The sequence below is a fragment of the Copadichromis virginalis genome, linkage group LG20 (genome assembly GCF_057382275.1).
Source record: "Copadichromis virginalis isolate Kocher_CV1m ecotype Utaka linkage group LG20, C_Virginalis_male_GT1.1, whole genome shotgun sequence".
NCBI classification, from domain to species: Eukaryota; Metazoa; Chordata; class Actinopteri; order Cichliformes; family Cichlidae; genus Copadichromis; species Copadichromis virginalis.
In genome coordinates, this window is record NC_140637.1 from 24,756,369 (window position 1) to 24,772,559 (window position 16,191).

Genomic DNA, 16,191 nt, shown 5'->3' on the forward strand with positions numbered 1-16,191 from the left:
ATTAGTTTTTCTTCTTTTATACCCTTTCTTGCCAGCCACGCTGTGGAGTACTTGGACGCGTGTGATGGAGCATTGTCCTGCATGAAAATCATGTTTTTCTTGAAGGATGCAGACTTCTTCCTGTACCACTGCTTGAAGAAGGTGTCTTCCAGAAACTGGCAGTAGGACTGGGAGTTGAGCTTGACTCCATCCTCAACCCGAAAAGGCCCCACAAGCTCATCTTTGATGATACCAGCCCAAACCAGTACTCCACCTCCACCTTGCTGGCGTCTGAGTCGGACTGGAGCTCTCTGCCCTTTACCAATCCAGCCACGGGCCCATCCATCTGGCCCATCAAGACTCACTCTCATTTCATCAGTCCATAAAACCTTAGGAAAACCAGTCTTGAGATATTTCTTGGCCCAGTCTTGACGTTTCAGCTTGTGTGTCTTGTTCAGTGGTGGTCGTCTTTCAGCCTTTCTTACCTTGGCCATGTCTCTGAGTATTGCACACCTTGTGCTTTTGGGCACTCCAGTGATGTTGCAGCTCTGAAATATGGCCAAACTGGTGGCAAGTGGCATCTTGGCAGCTGCACGCTTGACTTTTCTCAGTTCATGGGCAGTTATTTTGCGCCTTGGTTTTTCCACACGCTTCTTGCGACCCTGTTGACTATTTTGAATGAAACGCTTGATTGTTCGATGATCACGCTTCAGAAGCTTTGCAATTTTGAGACTGCTGCATCCCTCTGCAAGATATCTCACTATTTTTGACTTTTCTGAGCCTGTCAAGTCCTTCTTTTGACCCATTTTGCCAAAGGAAAGGACGTTGCCTAATAATTATGCACACCTGATGTAGGGTGTTGATGTCATTAGACCACACCCCTTCTCATTACAGAGATGCACATCACCTAAAATGCTAAATTGGTAGTAGGCTTTCGAGCCTAATAATTCTGCACTCCCTGTATATCGCCCAGTCTAACAGAAAAGCTTTGGTTGGACAGATAAGATTTAAACCACTCCAGTGCAGTCGCTTTGACTCCGACAGTGTTCAAGCCGAGAGATAAGAATCCTATGATCTACGGTATCAAAGGCAGCACTGAGGTCTAATAGTATTAAAATGGCAGAATCTCCCAAGTCAGCAAAAGTGAAAAGGTCATTAAAACCTTTTAAAAAAGCAGTTTCAGTGCTGTGGTGGGCTTTAAAACATGACTGAAATACTTCACTAATGCCATTTTTATCTAGAAAGGTCTGGAGCTGTAGAATAGGTTCCACCACAGCATGTTTAAAGTCAGCAGGGACACACCCAGACTGAAGACTGCTATGGACAATAGACAGCAAACTCATACCCACAGTGTCATAACATCTTTTAGTAAATGACATGGAGCAATATCCAGAGTACAAGTACAGTGAAAATTTTGAAGCAATTCACCCGATGGTCCACTGGCTTCAAATTGGTCTGCTGCGCGGCCTCTTGACTTAAGAAATTCTCCGTGTTCTCCACCTCAAGTAGAACGACCCTGGGTCAATAACAGAGCAGAGATCCCAGCAGGAGAAATGGAAATAAACCCGGCCCAGCAAGCAGAAGATCCCATAGCTGAAGAAATGAGGTGGTTCTGGGATGATGAGGAGGCTGCGGGGAAGAGCGCTCTATGACCGTCCTCGCGAGTAAAAGACAACTGCAGTGTTGCGCCAGAGGGAGTGTTAATAGACCTCTCTGCATTGAATCGTGCTTGTTATGAATCTCTGTCTCTCTTCCACAGCATGTCTTTATCCTGTCTTCCTTCTCTCACCCCAACCGGTCGCAGCAGATGGCCGCCCCTCCCTGAGCCTGGTTCTGCCGGAGGTTTCTTCCTGTTAAAAGGGAGTTTTTCCTTCCCACTGTCGCCAAAGTGCTTGCTCATAGGGGGTCATATGACTGTTGGGTTTTTCTCTGTATCTATTATTGTACGATCTACTGTACAATATAAAGCACCTTGAGGTGACTGTTTTTGTGATTTGGAGCTATATAAATAAAGATTTTTTTTTAGTTGCCACTTTCTGTGTGTGCTTACCAACGGTGTATTATTCCTGACCTTGTATTGCTTACAATACAAAGGTCACTGTGAGAGCAAAAAGGTAATGTTTCCATTTGTCCCAAATCACAACAAATGTGTCATATTGAAATCTGTTAGAGAATGTAATTTTTTCCATTTTAAACAACCATAGACAACCTCATACCAGTCATTTAGTGACAGAATTTTTACACTTAGCCATTTCTTAGTGATAGTCTTTCGGGCAGCCACACTCAAAATGCCATATAATAGCTTGATCACTTTATCCACAATACTGAGTATAAACATCCAAACAAGAGTTCATCCCAGTTAAAGGGAAGCTGCATACTAAGAATAGTCTGTAACTCAGAATGAATCGAAACCCAAAAAGTGTTTATCAATGGACAGGACCAAAACAAGTGGAGGTGCTTTACTCCTTGGGCCCCACAGTTTCTCCAGCTGCTGGAGGAGTTGGAATAATGTTTACTTTGTGCAGGTTTAATAAAAAAATTGGCAAAGACTCTTCCAGCCAAAACATCTCCATATATTAGAGCTAGAGATTCTTTCCCATTTTTGTTTGATGTAAATTGTATTCAAATTCCTAACCTCCTGTAAACCCTTGTACAGTCTAGAAATCACTTTGAGACCAGGATCCACATGGTATGCCTCAACAAATCTATTCAGAACAGGAAGAAAGAAAAGATTTGTTCTCTTGGGTATAAAGTTATGTAAATGATGCGGGATTTGGAGAAACCTGAAAAAAAAAATCAGTCTTGCTTAACTGACTGGAAGTCCCTAAGATTTCCCTTATCATAAAACATACAGTATGCCGTTAAGCCTTGTCCTGCCCAGTTTTTCTATCTCACATCTAACTTATTGGGTAAAAAATCAAGATCATAAGCGCATCATCTTAAGATCCTGGCCTCTTCATTCCAATCATTCTTGTTAAGAAACTGTAACCAGAGTTTTAAAACCAGCTTAATCCATTGGTTTCCTTGCAGAAGTCCACTCTGCAGGTGGGGGAGAGACATATGAGAGGTGGAGAATAAAATCAACCTGGGTGTCTATAGTCTTGTGTAGTCTGGGAGATGATTGAATGTTGGAGTGGGTACAGTTTCCTCTGCGGTGGGGTCAGGTGGGCTGCCCTGGGTCCTGTGGGGCTTGGCGGTGCTGCTGCCGTAGGCCCCAGTCTGGATGGGCCTGGGCCCCGTTGCCTTGGTGGGTGTTGGGGGTGCCTACTAAGGTCAGTGGTCTATTCCCCCCCCCCCCCCCCCCCCCATCCCCCAGCCCACACAAGTAGGGCCTTGGGGTGCAGGGGTGTCACCAGTGTGCAGGGGAGGCTTATCTCCCCTCACCATACTCCCTGCCAGTGGCTGATGCCCTCAGGGGTCGGTGCGTTGGTTCTTGGTGTCCGGGGCCTTTAAGGCTGCAGACCCTGAATTGGGATACAGCCTGTATGTCTTTGGACTGTGGGTGAGAACCCATGCAAACTCCACACAGAAAGACCCTGGTGGTGGTATTGAACTCAGGACCTTCTTGCTGTGAGGCAACAGTGCTAACCACCATTTATTACTGCCAGTAATGTACAAATACTTATTTATACTTTATTTTGTATTTTCTAATGTAATTTTAGATTAGATTAGATTAGATAGAACTTTATTAATCCCTCGGGTGGGTTCCTCTGGGAAATTCGATTTCCAAAAAAGCACAGCACCGACAGAAGTTACAGAGTTACAGAATATTATATATATATATATATATATATATATATATAATACACACACACACACACACACACACACACACACACACACACACACACACACACACATATATATATATATATATATATATATATAAATACAGAGACAATATAAATAAAATATACGAAGGGGATAAATAGAATAAATAGGAATAAAAATAAAAATACAAGTGAATTGCACATTTCAAGTATTGAGTCTATTGCACCGTTGACTATTTACAAAAGTATTGCACAAAAGGTATTGCACAGTGAGGTGAAGAGGCACTACAGCTTAGTTGTTCCCCCCTCCTTTGTCCTCCTGTTTCCCCTCCCTCTCCCCTCCAGGGAGGAGTTAAACAGTCTGATGGCGTGTGGGACAAAGGAGTTTTTAAGTCTGTTAGTTCTTGTCTTTGGGAGAAGCAACCTGTCACTGAACAGACTCTTCTGGTTGTTTATGGCCGTGTGCAGAGGATGTCTGGCATTGTCCATAATGTCCATCAGTTTCTTTAATGTCCTTTTCTCTGCCACTGTCACCAGAGTGTCCAGCTTCATGCCGACCACAGAGCTAGCCCTCCTGATCAGTTTCTCCAGCCTGGATGAGTCCTTCTTTGCTGTGCTGCTCCCCCAGCACACCACAGCATAGAAAAGTACTCCAGCAACCACTGACTGGTAAAACATCCTCAGGAGCTTCCTGCAGATGTTAAAAGACCTCAGCCTCCTGAGGAAGTACAGTCGGCTTTGGGCTTTTTTATACAGGTGCTCTGTGTTGCATGACCAGTCCAGTTTATTGTCCACCCACAGCCCGAGGTACTTGTACTTGTTGACCACCTCCACCTCCTCCCCCTCTATCTGAACCGGCAGTGGACCTGCTCTAGACCTCCCGAAGTCCACAACCAGTTCCTTAGTCTTTGAGGTGTTGAGTTGCAGGTGGTTTGTGTGACTCCATGCGACAAAGTTCCTCACCAGACTTCTGTACTCCTCTTCCTGATCATCCCAGATACACCCCATGATGGCTGTGTCGTCTGCAAACTTCTGAATGTGGCATAATTCAGAGTTGTAGCAGAAGTCAGAGGTGTACAGGGTGAAGAGAAGAGGGGACAGCACAGTTCCCTGTGGTGCTCCTGTGCTGCTGACCACTGTGTCAGACGTGATGTCCTTCAGCCTGACGTACTGTGGTCTGTCGGTGAGGTAGTCGGAGATCCAAGCCACCAGGCAGGGGTCCACCTCCATCCTGTTCAGTTTTTCTTGAAGCATACAGGGCCGGATGGTATTAAAGGCACTGGAAAAGTCAAGAAACAGGATCCTGACCGTGCCTTTTCCCCCATCCAGGTGTGAGTGGGCTCTGTGTAGGAGGTACAGGATGGCATCCTCCACTCCGACACCCGCCTTGTATGCAAACTGTAGTGGGTCCTGGGCATGTTGTACCTGTGGTCGGAGGAGGTTGAGGAAGAGCCGCTCTAGAGTCTTCATAAGATGTGACGTCAGTGCCACCGGTCGGAAGTCATTCAGCTCATTGGGCCGGTTCTTTTTGGGGACCGGGACGATGCAGGATGTCTTCCATAGGGCGGGCACTCTCCCCAGTCGCAGACTGAGGTTGAAGACTCGTTGTAGCGGCTCCCCAAGTTCAGCAGCACACGCCTTTAGCATCCTAGGACACACCTTGTCTGGGCCTGCTGCCTTTCTGGGGCGAAGCTTCCTCAGTTGTCTCCTGACCTGATCCACTGTGACACTGGGAGATGTTTGGGAGGAGGGGAGGGGGGGAGATGTCTTGCTGCTGAGAGAGGGATTGGAGGAGGGGGGTGTCATGGTGTCAGGAAGGGGGGGAAGCGAGGGAGGTAGGAGAGTGGGGATTGGACTCTGTAGTGAAGGTGAGGGTGGGGGGGTTGTGGGCTGGTCAAACCTGTTGAAGAAGTTGTTAAGTTCGTTTGCCTTCTCCACAGTCCCCCCCACTGTGCTTTTCTTGGTGTTGTGGCCTGTGATGGTTTTCACACCATTCCAGACCTCCCTCATGTTGTTCCTCTCCAACTTCTGCTCCACCTTCCTCCTGTAGGTGTCCTTTGCTTCCCTCAGGCAGCGTTTCACCTCCCGCTGTGCTGCCTTCATCTCCTCCTTCACTTTGCTCCTGAAAGCCTTCTTCTTCATGTTGAGGACAGCTTTGACTTCCTGTGTTACCCACGGTTTGTTATTAGGATAACACCGTACCGTCTTAGCAGGGGCGACCGTGTCCACACAAAAGTTGAGGTAGTCTGTAAGACAGTGTGTTGACAAATTTATCAAAAGATTTCCATTATGCTTAGTTTTCTACACTGAAGTATTAAATTGGTGAATTTAATTTAATTTAATTTAATTTAATTTAATTTAATTTAATTTAATTTAATTTAATTTAATTTAATTTAATTTAATTTAATAGATTCAGAGTTTGCTGACATTCCTCATCATACAGAGGTCCGTTGGCTGAGTTGGGGAAAAGTTCTCAATAGAGTTTTTGAGCTCATCGAGGAAATCTGTCAGTTCATGGACATGTATGATGCGGTGAAGGCATTTCAAGTGAAGCTGTCACAAATGTACCAGTGCAACCTGCCTCACTTTCCCTGTTGCCAAGTAATGTTGAACCAAGTCAGCGGACTTTGCTGAACTGCACCTGTGCAGATTCAGATGGAGCTGCAGTGTAATGATACACTCAAGGCAAAGTACGACACTGAATGGCCCGCACAGTTTATTAGTTCCTGAAGCAATGCCTCAGCTCCATCTACATGCGGCTCCAACCTTGTATATGCTTTCATTTATTTTTTTCTGGGGGGTTTTGGCAGCATGTTCATATTTCTAACTTGCATAATTTTGACAGGATATATTTTTATGAAGAGCAAAATATTTAAAGTTAAAGTTTTTTTTTTTTTTTAAAGTTTATTTAATCTGGAATAATATTCCTGTCTGTTTTTATTCATATTTTGTGGAGTTTATATACTGCTGGGCGGGTGCTCTGATGTTATTGATGTTGAACTTGTTTTATCTTATTTTATTTATAAGGTTAGTTATTAGAGTTTCCAACCGTCCCGTAAAAAATGGAATGGTCTCGTATTCAGAGAAAATATTGCGCGTTTTTCGTATTAAGGTGAAAAGGAACACAGTTTGTCCCGGACTTCAGCTACAATGAAAAAGACACAAAGCTGGAGTTATTCTGTCTTTGCTGCACAACTGCCTCTTCTTCTCTCATTCTCTCCCCTCCCTCTCCTGTTTCTACTTCAATCATGAAACTGATCAGTGATCAGCTGATTTTGCCAGTATTTTCCCACATTTTCTAGATTCTGTACCAGTACTGTGTGTAAAATGCCAACAAAAAGTCAATTAAGTTTTATTCTTTCTCACCTGTCTTTCTGTCTCCTTTCACTTTTTAAAGGTTGCCATCTTAGAAAAAATATTTTGCCCTGCCATGCTGTTCATTGATGTGGCAAATGAATGGTTTATGAAAATATATCTAAATCTGTCATCAGTAATCAGTAATGATCATGTCTCTCCTCTAGTCTTCTCTGTCTTAATTTCAGGTTTTCACCATGTGTTCTAGATAGTTTAGGAGGTTAACTCGACCAAGCAGTCTACTTTCGGGTACTGTTTAGAATACCAGAATAGTTTAGTTTATTAGACTGATACATATATACCAACAAGACAGTGTACATCACTGTGACAACAGCGTTTGTTTTCATTCAAAGGATTTATGGTTTTTCCTATAATACCATGGTGGGCCATTCATTTGGACATTTCAGGCTATTGTTGCTTTCATGATATGACTTGACTAAAAGAAATGTTATTAAGGAACCGGACCACGGCAGGTTTTAGAAAACCCATCCAGAATAATTTTGTAGGCCCATACAGGGACCCCAAAGGTCAAAGCTTCTGTTGCCCTGCTCACGCAGTCCTACCAACAACTACCCACTGTGAAAACAGGCAGGTAATAACGTTTTGGCACATTATTTATGATAAGAACCCACCGTGAGGGGAAATGCAGTTGTGGAGAAGATGAAACCACAGAACATGTTTGATGACGCTGTCAGAAATATGAAGTTGGGAAAAAGTGACTGATGCAAAGCCCCAGTAAAGTGAAAGTTAAAGTGGATCTTATTGATATACTGTAAAAGAACTGAAGAAATGAACGATATCAGGCTATATTGCATTTTCTCAGACAGACTAATTTATCTGATAGCCTTTGATTTTTGTTTTCTTTCTCCGAGGGCAGCTGGATTAACAGCGTATTGATTTATACGATAAAATATCAAAGAAAAGATGTCTAGTTTGACTTTGGTAAGAGACATAAATCCCTTGAGGACTGTCAGGAACAGCACCCCGTGTAAACATCAGCCGACATTCCTGAGTGGCTTTCCTCTGGTCCTCACGTCACGCCGAAGGATGGCGGTAATGCACACGGTCGCTGTTTGACAACCGCCAATAAAACCCACGAAGAAGAACCCGAGGTCGGTTTGGATAATGGCGGGTGTTCTGATAGAGAAACAACTTGCTCGTCATGTATATTCTTCATTGGAGGTAAACATTAAATACAATATTAACTAAATAAAGTCATAGTTGTGCTCACATAGCATTAAACGCTGCTCTGTGATTTGTTTGAACGTGAGCGGCTCATTAATGCACTGAAATGATTAGTGATGTTTTCTAAGGCGGCGGTCCCCAACCCCCGGGTCTCGGACCGGTATCGGTCCGTGAGTCGTTTGGTACCGGGCCGCGAGAGTTGAGGCTCAGGTGTGAAATGTATAGTTTTTATCGGTTTTCAGCATTATTTTGTCATCGTTTTTATCGTTTACTCGGTTTTCCTTGGTCTTTTCATGTGTGTTATGAATACATTTTCATTTTTTCGGTACCGGTACTAGTTTTATTTTGTTGTATTTATCCGCGACACTTTAAAGGCCGGTCCATGAAAATATTGTCGGGCATAAATAAACCGGTCTGTGGCGCGAAAAAGGTTGGGAACCGCTGTTCTAAGGGACTGTGTAGCTGATTTGGCTTCGGTACAATGTTGGACTTGTTCTACATGAATATTTTTACAGTGGTTTTCCTGCTGCGTCCTTTCTTCTTGGTCTTTTGACTGCTGCCTCATGCGGTCGAATAGAAACAGTACTGCTGGAGCCACAGATCCGCTGTGCCTTTGGTCATGACTCTTTTCCTTTGCCTTGATGTGACTCTGTTGTCGTGTGTGTGCGTGTGTGTGCGTGTTGAGGCTGCGTCCTGCCCCTTGGTTGAAGGTCTGTACCTGCAGGAAGCAGACAGTATGCTGCAGCTGCTGTGCGCCCCCTCACAGCACCGCACGGACATACTAGCGTGGATCTGCAGCAGGTAGGAGAAGCTCTGCTCCTGTACCACAAATAATCTGTTCATCATTATGAACTCGGCCGTGTGTTCACTTCACAGTATCAGCCCAAGCTTCACCAGTTCAAAGCCGATGTCAGTGAGATCCAAGGAGCCTGATGTTCTGACTAAAGGTAACGTAGCTGTGCACAGAGTCCACCAGATGTTTTTGCTGCTTGACACTAACTGTGGTGGTTTATGTCCAAGCAGATATGGCTGTTCTTGGGCAGGAACTTTTGCTATGCCGAGCATCTGATGTGGACCTGATTAGGGTGAGAGTTTGTATTCAATTAGTGATGTTATTGATTCACACATACAGACATGCAGTATCACAATAAACACAAACAGTAATCACACATCCATGGTTCTGTGTTTAATCTCTGAAGGGTGATGCAAGTCCGCGGCGGCAACTTCAGTTTCTGGAGCAGCTTTTAGCTTTCGTCCCAGGCTGCGTGAAGTCTGCTGGGCACACAGCTGATGGAGAGCTGCTGCTGAAGGAGTTCTTTGGTGCTGAGAATCTGCCGCACCTCACACAGACGCTAAGTCCTGCATTTGACCCTTGGCCTACACACATCAAGTATGTTTGCTGTCTGATGATCTCTTCTTACACACATTGCTGAAAGACTCGTTCATGGATGCTTGGTGAATCCTAATCGAATTCATTGTGTGCTGTTGTACAACCACAAATCAGAAGAAGTTGGGATGTGTGTTAAAGTAAAATCAAACTGAAACAGTGCTTCGTTAAATGATCTTTGACCTGTATTATATTGAAAACAGTACAACAGCACATTATTTAATGTGTTCTTCATGAATTTTATTGTTGTTTTCAAAATAAACACATATTCCAGTTTTGGTTCTTCCGACACATTTTAAAAGCAGTTGGAACAGTAAAGCATGTACTGCTTTGTAATGTTGTCACTTAAAAGACGTTTAGAGACTGAGGACACCGAGCGATGAAGTGATTCAGGTGTCATTTTGTCCCATTTCTTCCTGCAAACAAGTCTTAAGCTGGGCAACAGTACGGGGTCTTTGTTGTCACCACACATTCTGGACTGGAGACCTGTCAGCACTTTGTAACTTTGTTCTTTGGTCCGGAGCACACAGCATCCATTTCTCCCAAAAAACAGTGATTGATGGTGAACGGACTGGTTCTTTTCTACTCTTCTGAGCAATCAAAGTGCTGCAAACAACTTGTGTATTCACACAAGCACATTTTCTGAGTGCTTTCTAACTAACATTCACACGCTGATGGATGCATCGGAGAGCAATTTGGGGTTAGTATCTTGCCCAAGGATATTTGGCACGCAGACTAGGGGAAGCCAGGAATTGAACCATCAACCTTCCGATCAGTAGATGACCTGCTCTACCGCCTGAGCTACTGCCACCCAATTGATATGAAATTATTGATGTGATCACAGTGTACGTTTCCACTGTGACGTGGTTCATCCCAGATGCCTGTGAGCCCAGAGAAGTCCACGGCACTTCTGTTAACACACGGCTTCCCTTTGGCTCAGTACAGTTTTAACTGCCATTTGTGGATGTAACTACATACTGTGGTACTTGACAAAGGTTTTCCAAAGCGGTCCTGAGCCCATGCGGTGATATCGCTTATGGATGAATGACGGTTCTTGATGCAGTGCCGCCTGAGGGATCGGAGCGGTTGTTCAGCTTGCGCTTGCGCCCTTGTCCTTTATGCACTGAAATTCCTCCAGATTCCTTGAATCCTTTAATTCTATTATGCACTGTTGAAGGTGAAATATCCAAATCTCTTCCTATCTTTCTTTGAGGAACATTGTCTTTAAACATTTTGTCTCGTATTTGTTGCAAACTGCTTCTCCTCGGCCCATCTTTGCCCCTAGAGACTCCAAGAAAGGACTAGACCTTTCTCAGATGCTGCTTAGACGTCACCTGTTTCCAATCAGATCAATATTTAACCAATTTACGTGATTACGAGTCCTAAATTGCTCCTGTCCCAACCTTTTTTGGAATGTGTTGCAGGTCTGAATGACAGAAAAGGACAAAACATGAAATATTTTGTGTTCATATTCTCTGCAATGAAACACGAGTCAAAGGAAATTTAGAAATCACTACTTTCCTTTTTTTTAAATTTGTTTTCCAAACTGTCCCAACTCTTTCTGATTTGGTTTGTAGGTGAGAAGCCTCTCTGACTTCTTTTCTGTACCTCATAGGGCTCTGTGGAAGAACACAAAGTCATCTTATAAGCCAAACAGAGAAGAAAATGGAGATATTGTTGCCCTTCTACAGGCGACGCAATCAGCACTGGAGCAGCTGCAGTCAAAGGTCTGACAAGGGAAAAAAAGGGAAACTGTTTTATTAAAGCACCAACAGAAAGCTCAAACATCTTGTTTGACATGTGCGACTGTCATGGTGGTAAAGCATGCCGTTTGCTTCGTCCCCTCAGTGTGTATTCCTGAACAGCGAGGCCCAGAGTCCTCCCGCCTTCTCTCCAAGCTCACTGCGTGTAGCAGCGTCTGACCTCCAGCAACTGATGGCCACCTTCAGCCATGTTTATGAGACAGACCTGAGAGTTTACTGCAGCAGAGACCCTCCCAGCTTCAGCTCAGAGACAGAAGTCTTCCAGAGGGTCCAACAGCTGCTGCTGGCCTGCAACACGGTACTCACAAATAAGCCCACTCTGTTAAAGTCACACCTGTGTCATTTGGACACCCACAGTTCCAGAGACTTCCACATTAAATCATTCTAGGGCTGCCCTTAAATCATTGACTAAATATTAGCAAATGAGGAAAGTCTCAGTTGACCAAGTTTGGAGTTTGGTGGAGGGAAAGCAAAGCAAATCATTTACCTTCTTATTTACAGACGTGGCCAAATGTTTTGAGAAACCCACAAATATTAGTTTTCACAAAGTTTGCTGCTTCAGTTTTTACGATAGCAATTTGCACACACTCAAACTTCTTTACCATGAACTTGACCGAGCAACCCAACAATCATATGACCCCCTATGACAGGAGTAGGGAACGTTAGTCCTCGAGGGCCGGCGTCCTGCAGGCTTTAGATCTCACCCTGGGTCACCACACCTGAATCACATGATTAGTTCATCAGGCCTCTGGAGGACTTTAGGACATGTTGAGGAGGTCATTTAGCCATTTCAATCAGCTGTGTTGGATCAAGGACACATCTAGAACATGCAGGACACCGGCCCTCGAGGCCTGGAGTTGCCCACCCCGGCCCTATGAGCAAGGACTTTGGCAACAGTGGGAAGGGAAATGGAGTTGTGTCTTAATTCTGGGAGTGTGACTGCACTGTTACTGTTTGAATTCCTGCATCTCACAGCGTCTGTTCTCGTTTTTCATGCCCACACTCTGCTCTTTTGTTTCGTCTCAGTAGTACCTGGGATCTACCTGCTGTCAGTCAGAGGGCTGCCGTGAAGCTTTTCCCAAACTCCGGTCACAGACTCGGATATTAGCTTCCAGCTGTTCTCTTTCTATAGACACTGATGATCTAAGTGAAGACACGGTTAAAAATAATACATTTACAGCCAGAAACAAAAACCTGTTTCTGTAGCTAAATTATTTTCCTCCTCCTTAAACTGAATGGTGTTTTGATCGTTCTGTTTTTATAACCCAGCAGTTGGTGCCACGTTGATGGGAAGGTGTGCAGACACAGGCGGCTGTACAGCCTGGTCTGACCTGAAACCTCTTCAGGTCCTACACAGCAAAATCTCCAGTGTTAAATTAACACTGGAGAGTGTCTATATGGGTCCACACCTCTGAGTGTTAAATACAACACTGTTGAGTGTTAAATTAACACTTTTGACAGTGTTATATGTTTAAAAGTGTAACCGGAAGGTCGCCGGTTCGATCCCTGGGCTCTCTGTCCTGGTCGTTGTGTCCTTGGGCAAGACACTTTACCCTACCGCCTACTGGTGTTGGCCAGAGGGGCGATATGGCAGCCTCGCTTCTGTCAGTCTGCCCCAGGGCAGCTGTGGCTACAACCGTAGCTTGCGTCCACCAGTGTGTGAATGAATAGGGGCATTGTAAAGCGCTTTGGGTGCCTTGTAAAGCGCTATATAAATCCAATCCATTATTATTATTAAAAGTAACCTAGTCAGTTTTGAAGATTAACAATGGCTAACACTTTTGACAGTGTTATATGCTGATTTTCTAACACTGGAAAATAACTCGGTGTTAGAAATATTCCAGTGTTAGAAAATCAGCACTGCTCAGTGTTAGCCATTGTTAATCTTCAAAACTGACTAGGTTACTTTTAAACATATAACACTGTCCATCCATCCGCTTATCCTTTTCAGGGTCGCGGGGGGCGCTGGAGCCTATCCCAGCTGTCATAGGGCGAGAGGCGGGGTACACTCTGGACAGGTCGCCAGTCTGTCGCAGGGCTAACACATAGGGACAGACAACCATTCACACTCACATTCACTCGCACATTCACACCTAGTGGCAATTTGGATTAATCAATTAACCTATCCCCACAAGCTGCATGTCTTTGGACGGTGGGAGGAAGCCGGAGTACCCGGAGAGAACCCACGCAAACACGGGGAGAACATGCAAACTCCACACAGAAAGACCCCGGCCTGATGGTGGAATTGAACTCAGGACCTTCTTGCTGTGCGGCAACAGTGCTAACCACCGTGCCACCGTGCTGCCCTATAACACTGTCAAAAGTGTTAATTTAACACTCAACAGTGTTGTATTTAACACTCAGAGGTGTGGACCCATATAGACACTCTCCAGTGTTAATTTAACACTGGAGATTTTGCTGTGTAGCTTTGCATACTAATGGCTTATTCAGGGTTGTTGTAGTGGCAGCAGATACCTTGGACGTGTTTCACAGAGGTGTTGAATCTATCCCACCAAACGTCTCTGAAACAGTTAGTCTGAACCTTCATTTAGTCCGGACTGTTTGCAGGCCTGATAGCAGGTCAGTGTAACTAATAAACTGACACTGCTCGTAGGACAGGAACATAGTGACATGTTCTGTCCTCTGGTGTGTGTGTCTGTCAGGAGCTGGAAATGCTGAAGGAAGTGTCAGAAGCTTCTGAGTCGGTGAGCGAGGAGGTGAAGCAGCTTCAAACGCAGCCTCACTACTGGAGCCGAGGAGAGAAGCACACGTTACGTAAGTCAGTTTAACACTCATATTTAGAGTTTCTTACATATTGTTTATTATTTGTTTCCTCTTTTTTTCTCCACTAGCTGATCAACTGGAGAAGGTTATCGGGCGAATTGGAGGCTTTCTGTCTCAGCTTAGTTCATAACGTCATTCAGAGGGATGCACTCATCAGATTCACTGAGGAGGCTCTGGTGGTGTTAAGACGGAGACAACACAGCTTGGACGTGTTTCACAGAGGTGTAAGGGACAGACGTGTAAGGGACAGACGTGTGTGTGGTCACTGCAGTCAGACACCCTGTTTAATCTGAGCATGACTGACATGTTGTTGTGTGAAACAGAAAGTGTCACTGTTGGTGAGTCGAGAGTTTTTACATCGTTTTTTTGGAGAAATCAGTGATGACATTAAACATGTTGCTATGCTTCTTTGTTTCATGATGATTACTGAAACTGACCATTTTACACTCAGTGGTCACATCACATCTCACTGCAGCCGTGCTGGGAAGTACTCCAGACCAGAGTGGGAAGAGAGTATGTTCCCTACAGTTGGCGTGAAGGAAGCGCCATGCGTCGCAAAGACCAAAATCACTCATGTACTGTCTGATTATTAGGATTCAACTTCGTCATTACACATGTATAAATACAGGGTAACAAAGTACAGTATAAATACAGTATAACTTGTGGACAGTCGAGTTCCTGCTGTGTTGAGCTTGTTCACGTCTTCATTAGTCCAAAGCTGAAGTCGCCCCAGAGAATAAGGGCACAGTCTAGGTGCTCAGAGAGTAACAAACATGGAAGAATGAGGGGTCATCAGTATCTGGGTCATATATACTGCTATTCAATTAGAAATCTACTCTCCTAATCTGTAACTGAGTACTGTGAAATTCACATTTATTGTTCTATATTTTGTTAAACACTCGACTACATGTTAAAAAAACAGAAATGAAAACATTGTTTATCACGCCACAATTATTAACAGTAGTTCAAAGTAGAGCTGGGCGATATAAGATTTTTTCATATCACGATATTTTTTTTCATTTCAGGCGATAACGATATCTATCACGATATAAGCCAAATAACTATATTTGTAAGATTTAAATGTGCCGTTGCTCACAAGTAAAATGGGAAATAATCAGCAGCTTGTTTTTATTTAAATGTTTATTTCCCATAATAAGTTCAACAGGGTAGATGTACTTAAGGAACATGAGACTTTTTCAGATAAATAAAGGCAAATATTGCAAACTACACAAAAGGCAGCCGCTAAAGCATTTAAGTTTCAAAATAGAACAAACAAAACAGACTAAATTGTCAATTCCACTTAGAAACAAAATATTAATTCTAAAAATAAATCTTAGTTTGTTTTACAGAAGAACAGACAAAATTGACTAACTTTTGTCAATATCAAATAAACTGAGAACTAAAAGGAAATTCTCAAACTCTCCTTGTTGTATAGCTTAGCTTTTCAAACAGTTTTAACAGTTACTTTAGTCTGACAAAAGCTGAATGACGAATTAGCGCTTCCAGTCAGAGACTGAAGCTACGTCCACACGTACACGGGTATTTTTGAAAACGGAGATTTTCCGTTTTCGTTTTAAAAAATAATCCCGTCCACACATAAAGGCAGAAATGAAGGAAAACGCTGCTATGAACATGCCAAAGCAGCAGGTGGCGCTAGATTCCTAACCGTGCAGAAATGTTGGCCAATCAGAAGTCTAGAAGCCTCGGTGGGAAAAAGTAAACAAAGCTGGGGCACAGAAGCAGAACCGAGTCGTATGTGTGGAGGGACAGTAACTGTGTGTATGTGTAAGCATTTAAACACTGCAGAGAGTAGAATTAACAGTATTGTAGAAATTCATTTCACCGAAACAATAACGTGGCGCACAGTGTGACGTCAAAAAATGCGCACACCTTTGACGCTGCGTTTTCTCCGTTTTTCTAGTCCACACGTAAATGCAAAAACGGAGTTTTCAAAAATATCCACCCTGGC

At 43.9% G+C, this 16,191-nt stretch overlaps 1 protein-coding gene across 1 annotated transcript; it reads left to right on the forward strand.

Annotated features, from left to right (window-relative positions):
* The first annotated feature begins 8,138 nt into the window (after positions 1 to 8,138).
* haus7 (HAUS augmin-like complex, subunit 7) lies at positions 8,139 to 14,629 on the forward strand. The gene is made up of 9 exons (XM_085444152.1): positions 8,139 to 8,285; positions 8,974 to 9,089; positions 9,165 to 9,235; positions 9,312 to 9,373; positions 9,488 to 9,678; positions 11,291 to 11,402; positions 11,524 to 11,736; positions 14,102 to 14,213; positions 14,291 to 14,629. The coding sequence occupies exons 1-9, from the start codon at positions 8,229 to 8,231 to the stop codon at positions 14,350 to 14,352; spliced, it is 996 nt and encodes a 331-aa protein (XP_085300278.1). The 5' UTR covers positions 8,139 to 8,228; the 3' UTR covers positions 14,353 to 14,629.
* Positions 14,630 to 16,191: the final 1,562 nt, after the last annotated feature.

Excerpts from the sequence above, each read along its gene's own strand:
- haus7 (XM_085444152.1), top strand. The coding sequence starts at position 8,229 with ATGGCGGGTGTTCTGATAGAGAAACAACTTGCTCGTCATGTATATTCT. Across the intron at positions 11,403-11,523 it reads TGGAGCAGCTGCAGTCAAAG|TGTGTATTCCTGAACAGCGA; the intron begins GTCTGACAAGGG and ends TCGTCCCCTCAG. Across the intron at positions 14,214-14,290 it reads AGGAGAGAAGCACACGTTAC|CTGATCAACTGGAGAAGGTT; the intron begins GTAAGTCAGTTT and ends TTTCTCCACTAG.